We start from the raw sequence: 17,074 nt of genomic DNA, 5'->3' as shown, positions 1-17,074 counted from the left end.
CTGAAAAACAGGGACAATATACCCACACAGCCTACGTTATACAGCTGTACACAATGTTACATGCAAGTGAAATGAGACATCACTTTTGAGTTTCAGAAACTCTCCAAGTGGTAGAACAAACTCAATGTTACCTCAAATCATGTTTAGTGGAGCCCATGCCACCACTTGGCTTCCAATCATCTGGTCTAGAAGAGTTATGACTTGGCCGACTGTGATGGACTGCATGGTCATCCATTCTACTTCTGTCAGGAAAGTTTCTCGATGGGGATATCTTTTGTAGATGCTCATGCCCCCTGCTACCAGCTGAGCGATCCCGAATTGTTACAGTTCGCCGGTCCCCTCTCTCCCTAATTTCTCTCCGTTCAGTATTTGCATTAAGTTCGCTTCTTTGTTGGGAGGTTGGTCTTCTGGAATCACCATATTGTTTTGGATATCGGTTATACCCAGTGTCCTCTCTGCGACTACCAGAACGATTCTTTTTCCCATCTCCTTGATGGTTGTAACGATCCCCTCGTCTGTAAATTTTGGGAATAACATGTATTAACCAACCTTATTTCAGCAACACATTTGATCTTGGCTTAAAACCCTACCATAGCCTGTCAGGGGCTTAATGAACTATTGTTCCAAACAGATGGGGTGATTTTCTCTCAAAGCCCTGTCCAGTCCTAAAGGGTGCACATTCACTGCCAGCTGGAGATCAGGAGCATCCCATCCAAACAGCAGCCATAAATCCATACTCAGTGCTCTGGTGCAATGTACCTGTGCTTTTGGCAGCATTTTCAAAAGATGCAATTTTTAATCTTTCGCACCCTATGGCCCTCTTCAATCTTGATAATTACCAATTCCTTCCTTCCAGCTCCAGCAGTTCTGTTCTACCAATCGTGCAGTCTAAAACTACATCAGGTCTCACTAGAAGTGGTCAAAATGCAGATGCAAAGGCAGCACTCACCTATCAAATGACGATGGTACCCTGTGGTCAAAGTCATTGTAACGGTTTGGTTCTTGACGACTATAATCAGAACCATGACTGAAACGGGCGTCACTGTCCAAGGCCCTCCTTTTGTGTTCATTCCAATAGGGCTCATCGCGCCTAGATATTACAACATTTGCAGATTTTAATCACCGTCAGCATATTTTAGTTTTGAAACAGTTCAAAAATTTTAACTCAAGAAATTAATCGAAAAAGTATCACAACAGCCACATTTCAGGTTAAGAAAAACTTGCTTTTCCTGGCTGGGTAATTTAAAATAATCTCTTTACTTCACAAAAACAAAAAATACTGGACAATCTCAGCAGGTCTGACAGCATCTGTGGAGAGAGAAGGGAGCCAAAGTTTCAAGTCTGGGTGACTCTTTGTCAAAGCTGGAGACAACAGGAAATAGAGTCAGATTTTCTGCAGAAATTTGCTTCTATCTTCAAGTTTTACTTCACCTTTGTCCGAAAAAAGTTTGAAGCACTATATTCCTACTTTTGTTTGGCACTTTTGAACAACGTAAAACATTGCAAAATGCTTCCAAAAAGGGGAAGCAATGGGGAAAACAAGAAAATCTGCCGTTACAAGAATGGAGCAATGTGGGAAAAAGGAAGTTGCATAGCTAAAGCAGAGAAAGGTTTTGAAGAGATTTGTAGATTATGACAAAATTTTCTGGGAACAGAGAAAGGAAGTAGGCAATACAGCCCTTCGAGCCTGCGCCACCATTCAATTTCCTGGTCTCAAATCAAGCTCCCCACCTGTTACCCATATCACTTTAACGCATTTTAAAAAATCTGAAATATATCTATCTCCTTCTTGAAAACATTTAATGACTCAGATTCCACCACGCTATGGGGCAGCGAGTCCCCCAAATTCACCACCCTCTGCGAGCATTTCCTCCTCATCTCAGTTCTAAATCTACCACCTCTTAACCTATACCTTGTGGGGGGAGGGGTAAGTGGCAAGAAGGTAGTGAAGTTACAGAGGATGAAGGTGATGGTCAGCAGATGTAAGAAGATAGGATGTGGGTAGAAAAGTTTTGGATACGTTGGACTGTGTTTACACATTTAGAAAACTGTGGTTAATTTGGTGAACATCCATTTGGCAAAGGAAGAAGTGGAACCAGTCTGTCTTCAACAGGTTTGTTCACAAAACCCAGAATCGCCCAAATGCTGACTACTTTGCTCTTGGTGGAAACTGGTTCTCATATCTGTGCCCTAATCTTTTCCAAGTTAGTACCAGATGCTCTTAATCACAGCCAGATCATGCACTCAATTGTCACCACATCTGTAATATTAACACCATTTCCACTGATGGTTCAGGTCACTTGGACGAAGTTATAAACCACAATCAGCAATTCTGCGCTTCATTCATACAGTGAAAGCTGCAGAGGGCAGGGACATCAGATCAGTGAGGTCAGATTAATTAATGCCTTTGTTGAGAATACAATGATTCTGTGCATTAAATCAAACAAATTTACTCCAGATTATCTAGTCATCAACAGCAATTAACAAACATACCTGTTATCTACATCATGTGGACGTTTTAAAGAATTTCTTCTTTCCTGCTCATAGCGGAGCTGTTCTTGTTGCCGACGAAGCTCTTCACGTTCACGGGCAATGCGCTCTATTTCTTTACGCCGTTCCTGAAGCATTGAATTGGCACAAGTGTGAATTTTTTCTTCTTCTGAGCAATGACTCTTGTTTTGACAGCGCATTTCTCTCCTCCAGCCTTAAACCCACTGATATGCAGTGTATTAGTAAAACTGTTGAACTCATTGTTTAACCCACCCAGGAGGTTGTAAAGTGCTTAAATAAAGAGGGGGTGCAATTCCATGAGTTCATAAGAATAGTATAGGAAGCAAAGGGCAGAGGGGTCAGAATGGGGCAGAGAATTAGACTGAAATTCTCTGCCCCACTCACACCTCTGTTCGTATTTGCTCCTTCCTTCCATTTTATCCCAAACCGTCACTTGTTTCTTAATCCTTCCACCCACGCCCCACTTATCCAACCTAACTGTAGACTCAACTCATCTATCAGTTTAGTTAAGTCAAATTTTTGAAAATCAGTTTCATTGCACCCAATAGTGCCCTTTTGAAGTTGACCCAAAGTGAACAGACAACCAAACTTGCAATATTTAATCTTGCAAATTGTGAGATCAAATTAGATCCAACCACAAAGTCTTAATTTGCAAATATCCCCATTAGGAACTCAGGTTTAATATCGCAACAAAAGATGGCACCTTTAACAGAGCATTAACTGTTGCAGCCAGTCTTGAATCTGCACTTAGAATAAGACCTCCTACCCCAGTGAATCTATAAGAAAGTTTGTAGACAAGTTAAATTTATTAAGGCTGGTCTATTACATCGGAGATCAGCTTGTTCTGCCAGAATGAGAGATGCAGGTCAGCATCTAAAAAGTTTCCTATCTTAGCTTCCCATAATTAGGTCAAGATAGCAACTGAAAAGAAAAGCAGCACTAAGGATTATCCAACTCCATAAATGCAGTTTGTAGTGAGGAATGCAGAAACTGCAAACGGATTACTTAAAGAAGGAAGTGTACAAAGCTGAAGATGGAGAAGCAATGATAGAAAACGTCAGGTTTCTCCTGTCAGCTTCTCATTGGATGAAGAATAAATACAATTGACCAAGGGAAAATCTATACCACAATGTTTGAGCAACATCGCTTGGCATCCTATTCAGTAGTTAGTATCTCGCAGCCAAGCTGACTTGTTTTGACAAAAACACTTCTGGGCTTGGCTCGTGATTAACCACATGATTAGGAAGAAAGGCAAAACATGAAATACAAACGGTAAAGAATCAAACATTCTGTAATGTGAATCTGCATCAAAAAGCTTAAAGAACCTGTTCTATACGGATGCGTTCCCTTTCTAATCGTTCCCGTTCCATTCTCTCTCTCTCAAGTTTCTGTTTTTCAATTTCCAACCGTTCTCTTTCTCGTTGTAAGCGATCACGTTCTTCACGTTCACGGATCATGCGAATGCGCTCCCGCTCACGACGCTGCCTTTCAGCTATTTCACGTCGCCTGTTTAAGAAAAAATATATGTTTGCAAAATTCATACACCTAGTACAGCTAAGTCAAGTGGAAAGTTCCTGATATGTGCAAGGTGTACAAAGTAATGGACTATCATTGTCGTGAAGTCTGGCAATTGCTGGAGTAATGTGCTGTCAATAAAGAATTTCAAATCTTAGTTTGAATTCTATACTACAAAAAAAAAAAGCCTGGTATCACAAGAAAATTAGTGCAATAACTCAGCAAGAACAGGAAGAAAGGACAAAGAAACTAGAAATGCTACATCTCAAATTCAAATCCAACCAAAATTAGGAGATAGAATGTGCCCTTCCATCAGCCACTAATACTAGAGACTGAGATTTGCATTTGTATAACACCTTTAATAGCCAATTTAGTCTCTTTTGATATACAGCTACTATTGTAATATAGAATACACACCAACTGATTTGTACATAGCAAGGTTCCACAAACAGCAATTTGATAACTAGAGACGCTTTATTTAAAACGCGAGGTTGGCTAGGGAATAAAGTATTTGCTAGAATTCCCGTTCTTCTTCAAAATAGTTTCATGGGATCTCTTATTTCCACTCAAGAAGGCAGATGGGTCGGGATTAACACCCAAGATGGAGCAGCACACCCTCAATATGGCACTAGAATTTCTTATCCGTTTATGGGAAGGAAAAGGCGGTGAGGTAGCTCTGTTAAAAAGAGAGGAAATAAGGACAGTTCTGAGGGATGATCTAGACTTTGAGGATGTGGAGTCGATTTGGGTGGATGGGACAAATACCAAAGGAGAACAAGTGTGGTAGGGACATTGTTTTGGTCCCTGAAAAATACTGTAGGAAAGTATAAATCATGAAATAACAAATGTGAAAAGAGCACTGCATTAATTATGGGCATCGTTAATTTTCATACAGATTGTGCTACAATTGGAAATGGCAGCCATAAGACATAGGAGCAGAATTAGGCCACTCGACCAATCAAGTTTGCTCCGCCATTCAATCATGGTTGATATTTTTCTCATCCCAATTCTCCTGCCTTCTCCCCATAACCCCTGATTAATCAAGAACCTATCTATCTCTGTCTTAAAGACACTGTGATTTGGCCTCCACAGCCTTCTGCGGCAAAGTGTTCCACAGATTTGGACTGCCTCTTAGTCTGAGATGGTGTCCTCTGGTTCTAGTTGTTCCTACAAGTGGAAACAGCCTCTACACGTCCACTTTGTCCAGGCCTCGCAGTATCCTGTATGTTTCAAAAAGATGCCCCCCTCATCCTTCTAAACTCCAACGAGTACAGACCCAGAGTCCTCAACCGTTCTTCATATGACAAGCTGCTCATTCCAGGGATCATTCTTGTGAACCTCCTCTGAACCCTTTCCAAGGCCAGCACATCCTTCCTTAGATATGGGGCCCAACACTGCTCACAATTCTCCAAATGGGGTCTGACCAGAGCCTTATACAGCCTCAGATTTACATCTCTGGTCTTGTATTCTTCCCCAAACAATCAAAAGATGTGCAGGGTAGGTAGATTGGCCACGCTAAATTTCTCCTTAATTGGAAAAAATGAATTGGACACTCTAAATTCAAAAAAAGTAAAATAGAAATGTAACACTGAATGACAAAGCAATGAGCTCATGAGGACCAAGCAGGCTCACCTGTCGCATTAAAGGCAAGCGACATGCAAGATGGCAACGGTCAGCCGGTTGGTAATAGTAGGTCCTGGGAGAAAAAGTTTGAAAAATATTGCCCTGGGTAGTAGTGATCACAGTATGACAGAATATAGCATTCAATTTGAATGTGAGAAAACAGGATTGAAACATCGGTGTTAAAGAATTATACGGAATTACAAAGGTATAAGGATGGAATTGGTCAAAGTGGGCTGGTCATATAGATTAGTACGCAAGACAATAGATGAGCAGTGGCAGACATTTAGGGAGACAATTCACGACTCAGCAAAACCCAATTTGTAGAAAAGACTCGAAGGGGTGGATAACCAAGGAAGTTAAGGAGCATATTAAACTGAAATTGCAAAGATAGAAGATGGCAACGGTTAATATGAGGCCAGAAGAGTGGGATAGATTCACCGTGGCATGGCACAGTGGCAAGCACTGCTGCCTCACAGAGCCAGGGATCGGAGTTTGATTCTGACCTTGGGTTACTGTGTGGAGTTTGTACATTCTTCCCATATCTGCAAGAATTTCCTCCAGGTGCTCCGGTCTCTGGCATGGATAGAGGATTGGCTAACTCACAGGAAGCAGTGAGCAACAATCAAGGGATCTTTCTCAGGTTGGAGGGCAGTAACCAAGGGAATATCACAGGGATCAGTGCAAGGACTGTAGCTGTTCACAATATACATTAATGATTTAGAGGAAAGAACAGAGTGTATCGCGGCCAAATTTGGGAAGAATACCTAAGTGGGAGGGAAGGCACGTTGTGATGATATAAATAGTTTACAGAGAGACATTGACAGGTTAAGTGATCGCAGAAAATTGGCAAATGGAATTCAATGTGGGACTGTTCATTTTGGAAGAAAGAATGAGAAGGCGGATTATTATTTAAATGGAGAGAGGCTGCAGAAAGCTATAGCACAAAAGAGACTTGGGGATCCTTGTTCATGAAACCCAGAAAACTAGCATACATGTGCAGAAGGTAATCGTGAAGGCAAATGGAATGCTTTTATTTCAAGGGGGCTGGAGGATAAAAGTAAAGAGGTGTTCCTGCAACTGGACAAGGTACTAGTGAGGCCACATTTAGAATACAGTGTACAGTTTTGTCCCCTTATTTAAGGAAAAATATATCATTGGAGGCAGTACAGAGGTGTATCAGGATGATCCCGGTATGGGCACTGCCACATGAGCAAAGATTGAACAGGTTGAGTCTGCACTCCTTGTGAATTCAAAAGTTTGAGGTGGTATGATTGAAACATTTAAGATTCGTAGGGGGTTAAACAGGATAAATGTTGGGAGAATGTTTCCACTCATGGGACAGCAGAGGACCAGAGGGCATTGTCACAGAATAAGGGGGTGCTCATTTAAGACAGATTGGAGGAAACATTTCTTCTCTCAAAGAGTGGAGAATCTTTGGAATTCTTTACCCCAGAAAGCTGCAGAGACAGAATCCTTGAATAATTTTCAAGGCTGACATCAATAGGTTTCGAATCGGATGGGGAATTAAAGGTTAGTGATAGAAGGCAGGAAAGTGGAGTTACTGAGTGTTAGATAAGCCTAGATCTTATTAAATGATGGAGCAGGCTCGAAGAGCTAGATGACCTATCCGTTTCCCATTTCTTATGGTCTTTTGGAACTCAAGCAGTGGTTGGCACTGCTGCCTCACAACGCCAGGGTCCAGGTTTGATTCTGTCCTTGGATAACGGTCTGTGTGGCGTTCTCCTCATCTGCGTGAGCATGAACCTCAAACCATTTATCTGTGGCATTACTAACATTGCCCATCTCTACCCCACCTTAGCTCTTTGGCTGCTGAAACACAATTGTCACTGTTAATTCTAGAGTTGACTATTCTATTGCACTCCTGACTAGCATCCCACAGTCTATCCCCTGTATACTTGAGCTCATGCAAAATTCTGCTGCCTGTATCCTTAATTACACCAGGTCCTCTTTATCTATTACCCCTGTGTTTGCTGACCAACAGTTCTTGATTAAACAATGCCTCTACTTCAAAATTCTCAAATCCCTCTATAATCTCAACTCTCTATCTGTATCATTTCCACAAGCTCTTGTAATTCCATCCTCTTGAGCATCCCTAATTTCAATCACTCCACCAGTGATTGCCATGCCTTGAACTGCCTGGGCCCCATGCTCTGGAATTCCCTCCACCTCCCTACTTCACTTTTCTCCTTTCAGACACTCCTTACCTCCAAACTCTGACCAAGCTTTTGGTCACCTGAACGAATGTATCCTTCTGTGTCAATAATGCTCCTGCAGAGCATCTTGGGATATTTATTAAATTACGAGCCCCCCCTTAATAAATACAAATTGCTGTTACATACACAAAACTTTGAATCACTAACAACTTTCTTCCAAACAGATGGTGACAGCCTAACTTATTTAAGCTGTTTTTCGAAAATGAATAATTTCCCCTCATTTATCAAGGTTTGCTGAAGCAAAATTACAAATCGATTGCTCGGTTTCTTCTGTCCATACAATTGTTAATGCTATTCGTCAATGCCGCAGTCATGTTTAACCTTCCTTTCTGGTCAATAAAGCTTAAGCAGCTTGAGAGAAGAGACATATTAGTGCACAAGTATAGGAGAGGCCTACTACTTGGTGTTTTAGAACCAGGAAAAAAAGATTGGCACATACAAGTACAACAAAACTAAACCACATCCCTAAACTCTCACATACTGGTCTGAAACAGAGGCCAAGGATGCACAAGTCTGAAAGGGTACTTACGCCAGTTGTTGCCAACAGGGAGGCTGGAATTATTGGGGAGAGAGCGAGACATTAGTTTGCTCAGGGCAGGCCTGACCTGGAAGTTGATGGTGGATAATAATAAAACTGGACACTTCGCCACTCAAGCTTGGTTATGCTTAAGCCCAGCTGGCATGATATGATTCGATAGAGTCCATAGGTTAAATCTCAGAGTCTCTATCTGCAGAATTTGCTTAGAGAAATGCTGGGCCACTGGAATTTTTTTTTTAAGCATTGCCTTGAAGATATTTGATTCCTTGAAGATTTTTGATTCATCGTTTTAATCCTCTCTGAAATGCACAGGCTTTGGAAGGGGATGTATCTTCCAAATAATTTACTGAAGACACTCAAGTCAATAAAAGCAGTTTTATGGTGTCATTGATAAAGCTATAACTTTAAAATATTTGTATGTGTTGATTTTAAAGCAGGTTCCATCAGCAGAGGGAAAGTGGAAATAAAAGCTGCACAGTTCTACCTCTAAACTGCGTTCTCTGGAAGTCGACAGCCAGCTGTTCCATTTCCTCCCAGTTACCTGCCATGTTCAGGGATGGCTTGGCCATCTGGCCACAAAGTTCAAATTTCAGCAAAAGCTGAAATTTCTCCTACCTGAATGTGAGCGCCACTGACTAGGCCAGCATTTATTGCCATCCCGAGTTGCCCTGGACAAGGTGATGGTGAGCCATCCTTCTCTTAAACCGCTGTAGTTTATATGGTGTATGTATAATAACAGTGCTGTCAGGGAAGGAGTCTCAGGACATCAACCTAGCAACAATGAAGGAACAGCCAGGCTGGTGCATGACTTGTGACTATCACCCATCATTTACTGTCCTACTTCTGTGTAGAGGTTGTGGGTTTGGAGTCAGGGGTCAGTTAGCCGGACGGCTGGTTCATGTTGCGGAGCAACGCCACATCCTGGATTAATTTCCTGTACCAGCTGAGGTTATTCATGAAGGCCCTGCCTTCTCAGCCTTGCCCCTCACCTGAGGGTTGGGGACCCTCAGGTTAAATCACCATCAGCCAGTTCTCAAAGAGGAGATCAGCATGTGGTCCTCAGAGATTGTGGTGACATTTACATTTGTGGGTTTAGAAGGTACTGCCAAAGGAATTGTGGCAAATTACTGCAGCGATTCTTGCCACTGTGCGCCAGTGGTGGAGGAAGTTCACCTTTAGGGTAGTGACTGGGTTCCAAGCAAGCAGGTTGCTTTGACCTAGATGAGGGTTTTTGGTGCTGCATTCAACCTGTCAAGTAGTGTATTCCATCACACTCTTGATTTGTATCTTGTACTTGGAAGACAGACTTTGGAGAAAATGTCAGCCTATATTTAGTCCTCAAGTCTCCAGAGGGGTCTCGAGTGTTCAACCTTTTAATTAGAGTCTACCACTGAATCATGTTCAACAATATTGAGATTGCTCAATTCATCTCAAACGAACAGTCTAAATTGGATTGGATTGGATTGGGATTTGTTTATTGTCACGTGTACCGAGGTACAGTGAAAAGTATTTTTCTGCGAGCAGCTGAACAGATCATTAAGTACATGAGAAGAAAAGAGAATAAAAGAAAATACATAATAGGGCAACACAACATATACAATGTAACTACATAAGCACTGGCATCGGATGAAGCATACAGGGTGTAGTGTTAATGAAGTCAGTCCATAAGAGGGTCATTTAGGAGTCTGGTGACAGTGGGGAAGAAGCTGTTTTTGAGTCTGTTCGTGCGTGTTCTCAGACTTCTGTATCTTCTGCCCGATGGAAGAAGTTGGAAGAGTGAGTAAGCCGGGTGGGAGGGATCTTTGATTATACTGCCCGCTTTCCCCAGGCAGCGGGAGGTGTAGATGGAGTCAATGGATGGGAGGCAGGTTTGTGTGATGGACTGGGCGGTGTTCACGACTCTCTGAAGTTTCTTGCTGTCCTGGGCCGAGCAGTTGCCATACCAGGCTGTGATGCAGTCTGATAGGATGCTTTCTATGGTGCATCTGTAAAAGTTGGTAAGAGTCAATGTGGACATGCCGAATTTCCTTAGTTTCCCGAGGAAGTATAGGCGCTGTTGTGCTTTCTTGGTGGTAGCGTCGACGTGGGTGGACCAGAACAGATTTTTGGAGATGTGCACCCCTAGGAATTTGAAACTGCTAACCATCTCCACCTCGGCCCCGTAGATGCTGACAGGGGTGTGTACAGTACTTTACTTCCTGAAGTCAATTACCAGCTCTTTAGTTTTGCTGGCATTGAGGGAGAGATTGTTGTCGCTACACCACTCCACTAGGTTCTCTACCACCCTCCTGTATTCGGACTCATCGTTATTCGAGATCCGGCCCACTATGGTCGCATCGTCAACAAACTTGTAGATGGAGTTGGAACCAAGTTTTGCCACGCAGTCGTGTGTGTACAGGGAGTAGAGTAGGGGGCTAAGTACGCAGCCTTGCGGGGTGCCGGTGTTGAGGACTATTGTGGAGGAGGTGTCGTTGTTCATTCTTACTGATTGTGGTCTGTTGGTCAGAAAATCGAGGATCCAGTTGCAGAGTGGGGAGCCAAGTCCGAGGTTTTGGAGCTTTGATATGAGCTTGGCTAGGATTATGGTGTTGAAGGCGGAGCTGTAGTCAATAAATAGGAGTCTAATGTAGGAGTCCTTGTTTTCGAGATGCTCTAGGGATGAGTGTAGGGCCAGGGAAATGGTGTCTGATGTGGACCGGTTGCAGCGGTATGCGAATTGCAGTGGGTCAAGGCGTTGTGGGAGTATGGAGGTGATGCGCTTCACGATCAACCTCTCGAAGCACTTCATTATGACTGAAGTCAGGGCCACTGGTCGGTAGTCATTGAGGCACGTTGCCTGGTTCTTCTTTGGTACCAGTATGATGGTGGTCTTCTTGAAGCAGGTGGGGACCTCGGAGTGGAGTAGGGACAGGTTAAAGATGTCCGTGAATACCTCTGCCAGCTGGTCCGCGCAGGCTCTGAGTGCACGACCAGGGATCCCGTCTGGGCCCGTCGCCTTCCGAGGGTTCACTTTCAGGAAGGCCAATCGGACTTCGGAAGCTGTGATGGTGGGTATGGGTGAATTATGGGCTGCTGGGGCACTCGCCAGCGGATTGTTGGTTACCTGCTCGAACCGAGCATAGAATGCATTGAGTTCATCGTGGAGGGGTACGCTGCTGCCAGAGATACTGTTCGGCTTCGCTTTGTAGCCCGTTATGTTGTTTAGTCCTTGCCACAACCGCCGAGAGTCTGTCTGTGACTCTAGCTCGGTGTGAATTCATAGCATTAACAAATTTATTTAATCTTCCCTTTCCCGAGTTGCAAAGTCCCACTTACCTTCTTAATTCTATTGCGCGTCGTATGCGTTCCAATCTGATTAAGCGCTCGCGAATCTTTTGCTGTTTTATTTTTTCAAATGGTAGAATATCCTTTCTGTCCCTGGAGTTTGGTTTAGATGGAATATGTTTTTCTTTGCTTCTTGAACTAGATGCCTATAAGTATTGAAGGAAATGAAATATAAAATGTCACAGCTTCAAATATTTTGCCACATTTTTCTTCATATTACCTTCCATTCCCATAATAGCAAGTCAATGTAGGTATGTTCACATTTTGCTGATGCAGCTCTTTTGATAGCATATCCCAGCAAAACAAGAAGTATACCTCACTTGCATTTACTGAAGCATCTGACAGCTTAAGTCAATTAAAAAAGAACAGCCAAGGTTAGGATTCAACTTTCTTGAGCATATTGCAGATTTAAAATGCTGCATGATCCAGTTGCTCCAAATAGCTTTTAAGAACAGCCTTGAAAAATCGCATCTTGACATTTGTACAGAAAAGTCAGAAAAACCGTTCCACGATAACCATGCAAAGCTGAATGTTTGAAAAGCCGAAACCCCTGTGTATTAAGAGCCAAATGGAGTAATATCTGGTTACGTTTCCCCCAGGTCTGTGCTTTTCCTCAGGTCTGTGGCTAGGAGTGCAGAACACTTAAAAACTGTTGTCAATGCCAATGTCAACCTGATAGGGTGATGAGCAGGTTACTCTCTCCCCAGTTAACTTTCCCATTCTTCTCGATAGCAAGATGATTTGGAATTAAATGTGTCACAAATTACAAGCTTGCAGCTGGCCCACAATGCCTATCTTGATCAAATTTAAGTAAAAGGCTACAATAGCTGGAAAGAAATTCCTAAATTCATTTAGGACCAAATATAAAAAATATACCCAGATCAATACCTACAGAGGTAATGAGATAGTTTCATTCCAGGACCTCAATCTGATTACTCTACTTCATCAGATATGATTTTTGAAATTGTAAAATGCCCAATAGTAACTCCACAATATTAAAAATCTCACTACCACACGTTCCTAGTTTCAGCATTTTCATGGTTAATTTTCCAACAGCATTAACATCTCCCTTAGGTGTATTCACTATATAATTTTTGCATTCATCTGGAATTAAGAGTATTACTTTAAATTTAGAATTCAAATGATATGCTGGCGTCTTATCACTATACATTTAAATGAGACAGTTTGATCACATCTGTATTAGAAAATAGAGAAATGGAAGAAAAAGGGTACATTGATGGATACATCCCTCAACTGTACATTGGTGGTGCAGTGGTTAGCACTGCTGCCTCACGGCGCCGAGGTCCCAGGTTCGACCCCGGCCCATGGTCACTGTCTGTGTGGAGTTTACACATTCTCCCAGTGTCTGCGTGGGTCTCACCCTCACAACCCAAAGATGGGCAGGCTAGGTGGATTGGTCATACTAAATTGCCCTTTAATTGGAAAAAAATAATTGGATACTCTAAATTTTAAAAAATCCAAAAAACTGTACATCGTGTACAAGGAATAAAACAAAGATGATCAGCATTTTACACCTATAATCCTTTTTCTATAGATATTCACCTGCTCATTCTTGCCTTTCTTTGCAGTTTTCACACTAACAACAGGTTCACCTTTGGTCTTGTCAATAACCACCATTCGATGAGGACTCTTCACACCTACAAAACCAAATAATTCATAGAATTCAATTTCCCAATTATGTTCCCAAAATTAATCCCTTTTTGAAATTCATTGCAATTTATTGGTTGGCATAGAAACTTGTGTACAACTTGGTTTGCACTAAGAATTAAAACCTTCATCTCAAAATACACTTTTTAAAATACATCTTATATCACAAATAGAAATAAATACCCCTTCGCCTCTTTTCATCCACTTTTTTGGAATGGTCGTGACTACTCCTCGTTGCACTCTCCCTCTCATCCTTTCTATTATCTGGTTTCTTTGAGGAACTTGACCCATCCTTGCTTTCTTTTCTCTCTCCGGATTTTTCATTTTTTTCTGTTTTCTTTTCTTCTTTTTTGGAAGAAACTTGTGTCCTTTATATTCAAGGTGAGAGAATATTATGCAGTGGAGTTGCCATGACACTCTTTAATGACAAGTTAAAGTTACGATAAAAAATTGAGATAAATGTGGTGAAACAATTAACTAAAAGTTTTGATAGGTTTGGACACACAAAAAATTCAAAAGTGTTTCTCGTAGTCAGTCGATTAACTTTTTAAAAGATGGCAAAGGAGCTCAGGAACACTATGGCAGGGTAGGGAAGACACAAAGCAACAATTGCTCCACAGAACCATTGTCGAATGGCCAGATCGTTGGCATGAAATGTATTCAAATAGCAATTTATGTTGATAAATGTTGACTTCAAATTGTGACCATAATTCTAACAGCGGGCATTGTGATTTGTGAAATGGAAGCACGTGAGATTTGCACAATGTATTTTTAATCATGTGAAAACGTGGTCAATACAATTTTTATTTTTTATTTTTATATAAATGTATTTTTATTCAGCAAATTTTCAACAATTTTACAATACAAAACCCCGCTACCCACACCCCCTCAGCAGTCAACAGTAACCAACTCCCGAAAGTCCATGATGAACAAACCCCAACAATTGTCAAACCCCTCACTTGCCTCCCTCAGCGCGAATGTCACCTTCTCCAGAGTCAAAACCTCCAGCAGGTTCCCCCCACAATGCTGAGGCACAGAGTGGAGAAGCTGACCTCCAGCCAACAAAACCCACCTGCGAGCAATCAGCAAAGCATTGGCTAAAACATCACTCCCCGCACCCACCTGCAGCTCCGGCAGGCCTCATACCCCAAACATGGCTTCCAGAGGACTGGGCTCCACATTCACGTGCGAGACGCCCGAGATTGCACTGAACACCATCCTTCAAAACCTTTCCAGCTTCGGATATGATCAAAACATGTGAATATGGTTCGCAGGGCCCCTCCCACATCGCTCACAGACATCCTCCACTCCTTCGAACAGCTGACTCATCCATGATATTGAAAGTACACTACCGTTAGTGTATCAGCCCCAACTTTGCGCATGAAGTTGAGGCATTCACCCTCCTCAGCACCTCACACCACAATCCCTCTTCCATGCCGACCTCAACTGTTCCTCCCACTTCGCCATAACCCCCTCCATAGACATCCCGCCCTCCTCCAGAATCCTCCCATAAATCGCTGAGACAACCTCCCTCTCTTACCAGCCCCCCCCCCCCCCCCCCCCCCCCCCCACCACAGCAAGGAGGCAGGCGCAGTCGGGAAGACCTTCCTCGCAATGTCCCGCACCTGCATATACCCAAAACAAGCACCCCGTGCCACCCCATACGTCTCATCCAACTCCTCCAAACTCGGAAATCACCCTCCTAGGAGCAGATCCGTCATGTCCTTAATCCCATTTTCTTTCCATCTGCGAAACCTTGCATCCATGCTCCCCAGCTCGAACCCATGATCCCCCCCCCCCCCCCCCCGGACCTCAGCCTAAAATGCTGTCTAAACTACCTCCAAATCTTCAAAATGGCCACCACCACTGGACTCACCGTATACTTTCCTGGGGCCATCGGGAGTGGCACCTTGCCAGCGCCCACAAACCCGACTCCCCACAAGAACCTGCCTCCATCTTCACCCACAGAGCCCCCCCTTTCCCTGCTCCAGCCCCACACCTTCTCTGTATTTGCCACCCAATAATAATACAACAAATTTGGAAGGCCTACCCGCCCCCCTCTCTGACAAAAGACTAGGCAAAAGAACCTTGAAACAAAAACAGGAATTGCGGCAAAGCATTCATTTTAATCGCATGCAATGAGTGAAAAACTAGTGAAATTAAGCTTCCGCAGCCCTGCCCAATCCCAGGCCACCTGCAGCCTCAAATTCTTAAAATGAGACGCTGCCAGCCAAAATGGCAGCCCTCGCCGGGAAGACCGCAAAATACTCACTCTTCTCAAAATTCAGTTTGTACCCCGAAAACAGACTGAATCTCTGGAGCAACCCCTATACTCCCCATAGTAATGCTCGGCTCCGAAATATGCAGATCATCTGCATGTAGGGACACCCCATGTTCCACCCCCCCACCCCCCCCCACCCCTGCCCAAATTATCCCCTTCCACACCCCGGACTCCCCAGCGCAATGGCCAAGGGCTCCACAGCCAAAGCAAAAAGAGGGGGGGGGAGAGAGGAGAAATACATGTGGTATCCCTGCCTCGTACTTTGTTGCAATACAAAATACCCCAAATTAATACTGTTTGTATGCACGCTCGCTTGCCATCGGCTCCTTATATAGCAGGAGCACCCACGCCAGACTTCAGTTCAATCCCAAATTTCTCTAGTACCATCAAATAACTCCACTCCAACCGATCAAACACCTTCTCTGCATCCAATGCCACCACCACCTCCATCTCCCTCCCCTCTACCAGAGAAAGCATCACATTCAACAAACTCCTCACATTCAAGAAGTATCATCTTTCCTTTACGAACCATGTCTGGTCCTCCCCGATCACCTTTGGGAGACACCGGTACAAACTTAATGCCAATACTTTGTCAGTATCTTGGCATCTACATTCAGCAGAGATATGGGTCTATACGGCCCACATTCCACCCGATCCTGGTCCCCCCCCCTTTTTTTTTAAATTAAATATTTTATTGAAAATTTTTGGTCAACCAACACAGTACATTGTGCATCCTTTACACAATATTATAACAACACAAATAACAATGACCTATTTTATAAACAAAAAAAATAAAAAGAATAATAAATAACAAAAATGAAAACTAGCCCTAATTGGCAACTGCCTTGTCATAAGTAACACTCTCCAAAAATATAATTTAACAGTCCAATATATAATTATCTGTAGCAACGACCTATACATACTATACAGTATATATTAACAACCCTGAGAGTCCTTCTGGTTCCTCCTCCCCCCCCACCCCCACCCCACCACCCCCCTCTCGCGCCTCCTGCACTCCGGGCTCTTGTGCAACCCCAAATATAGCCAACCCCCAGCTTGGTTCGACCCGGACTCCTACTACTTTTGAAAGCACCTTTGTCACCCCCATCCAAAACCCCTGTAGTGCCGAGCATGACCAAAACATATGGGTATGATTCGCTGGGCTTCTCGAGCACCTCGCACATCTCTCCTCCACCCCAAAAAATTTACTGAGCCGTGCTCCAGTCATATGTGCCCTGTGTAATACCTTAAACTGAATCAGGCTTAGCCTGGCACACGAGGACGACGAGTTTACCCTGCTTAGGGCATCTGCCCACAGCCCCTCCTCGATCTCCTCCCCCAGCTCTTTTTCCCATTTCCCTTTTAGTTCATCTACCATAG

General features: G+C 43.3%; 1 protein-coding gene across 3 annotated transcripts in view; it reads right to left on the bottom strand.

Annotated features, from left to right (window-relative positions):
• sltm (SAFB-like, transcription modulator) overlaps positions 1-17,074 on the bottom strand; it is an 82,412-nt gene that overhangs the window by 6,457 nt on the left and 58,881 nt on the right. For all 3 annotated transcript variants that reach the window (XM_072470707.1, XM_072470705.1, XM_072470706.1), the window contains exons 12-18: positions 13,597-13,781; positions 13,309-13,403; positions 11,737-11,891; positions 3,837-4,017; positions 2,494-2,618; positions 950-1,090; positions 132-515 (exon numbers count right to left, since the gene is read on the bottom strand). In XM_072470707.1, coding sequence (XP_072326808.1) covers positions 132-515; positions 950-1,090; positions 2,494-2,618; positions 3,837-4,017; positions 11,737-11,891; positions 13,309-13,403; positions 13,597-13,781 — 1,266 coding nt within the window. The remainder of the gene's footprint in view (positions 1-131; positions 516-949; positions 1,091-2,493; positions 2,619-3,836; positions 4,018-11,736; positions 11,892-13,308; positions 13,404-13,596; positions 13,782-17,074) is intronic.

Source organism: Scyliorhinus torazame, chromosome 12 (assembly GCF_047496885.1).
Source record: "Scyliorhinus torazame isolate Kashiwa2021f chromosome 12, sScyTor2.1, whole genome shotgun sequence".
NCBI classification, from domain to species: domain Eukaryota; kingdom Metazoa; phylum Chordata; class Chondrichthyes; order Carcharhiniformes; family Scyliorhinidae; genus Scyliorhinus; species Scyliorhinus torazame.
The sequence above is the reverse complement of the archived record's forward strand: the minus strand, read 5'-3'. Positions and strand labels throughout refer to the sequence as shown.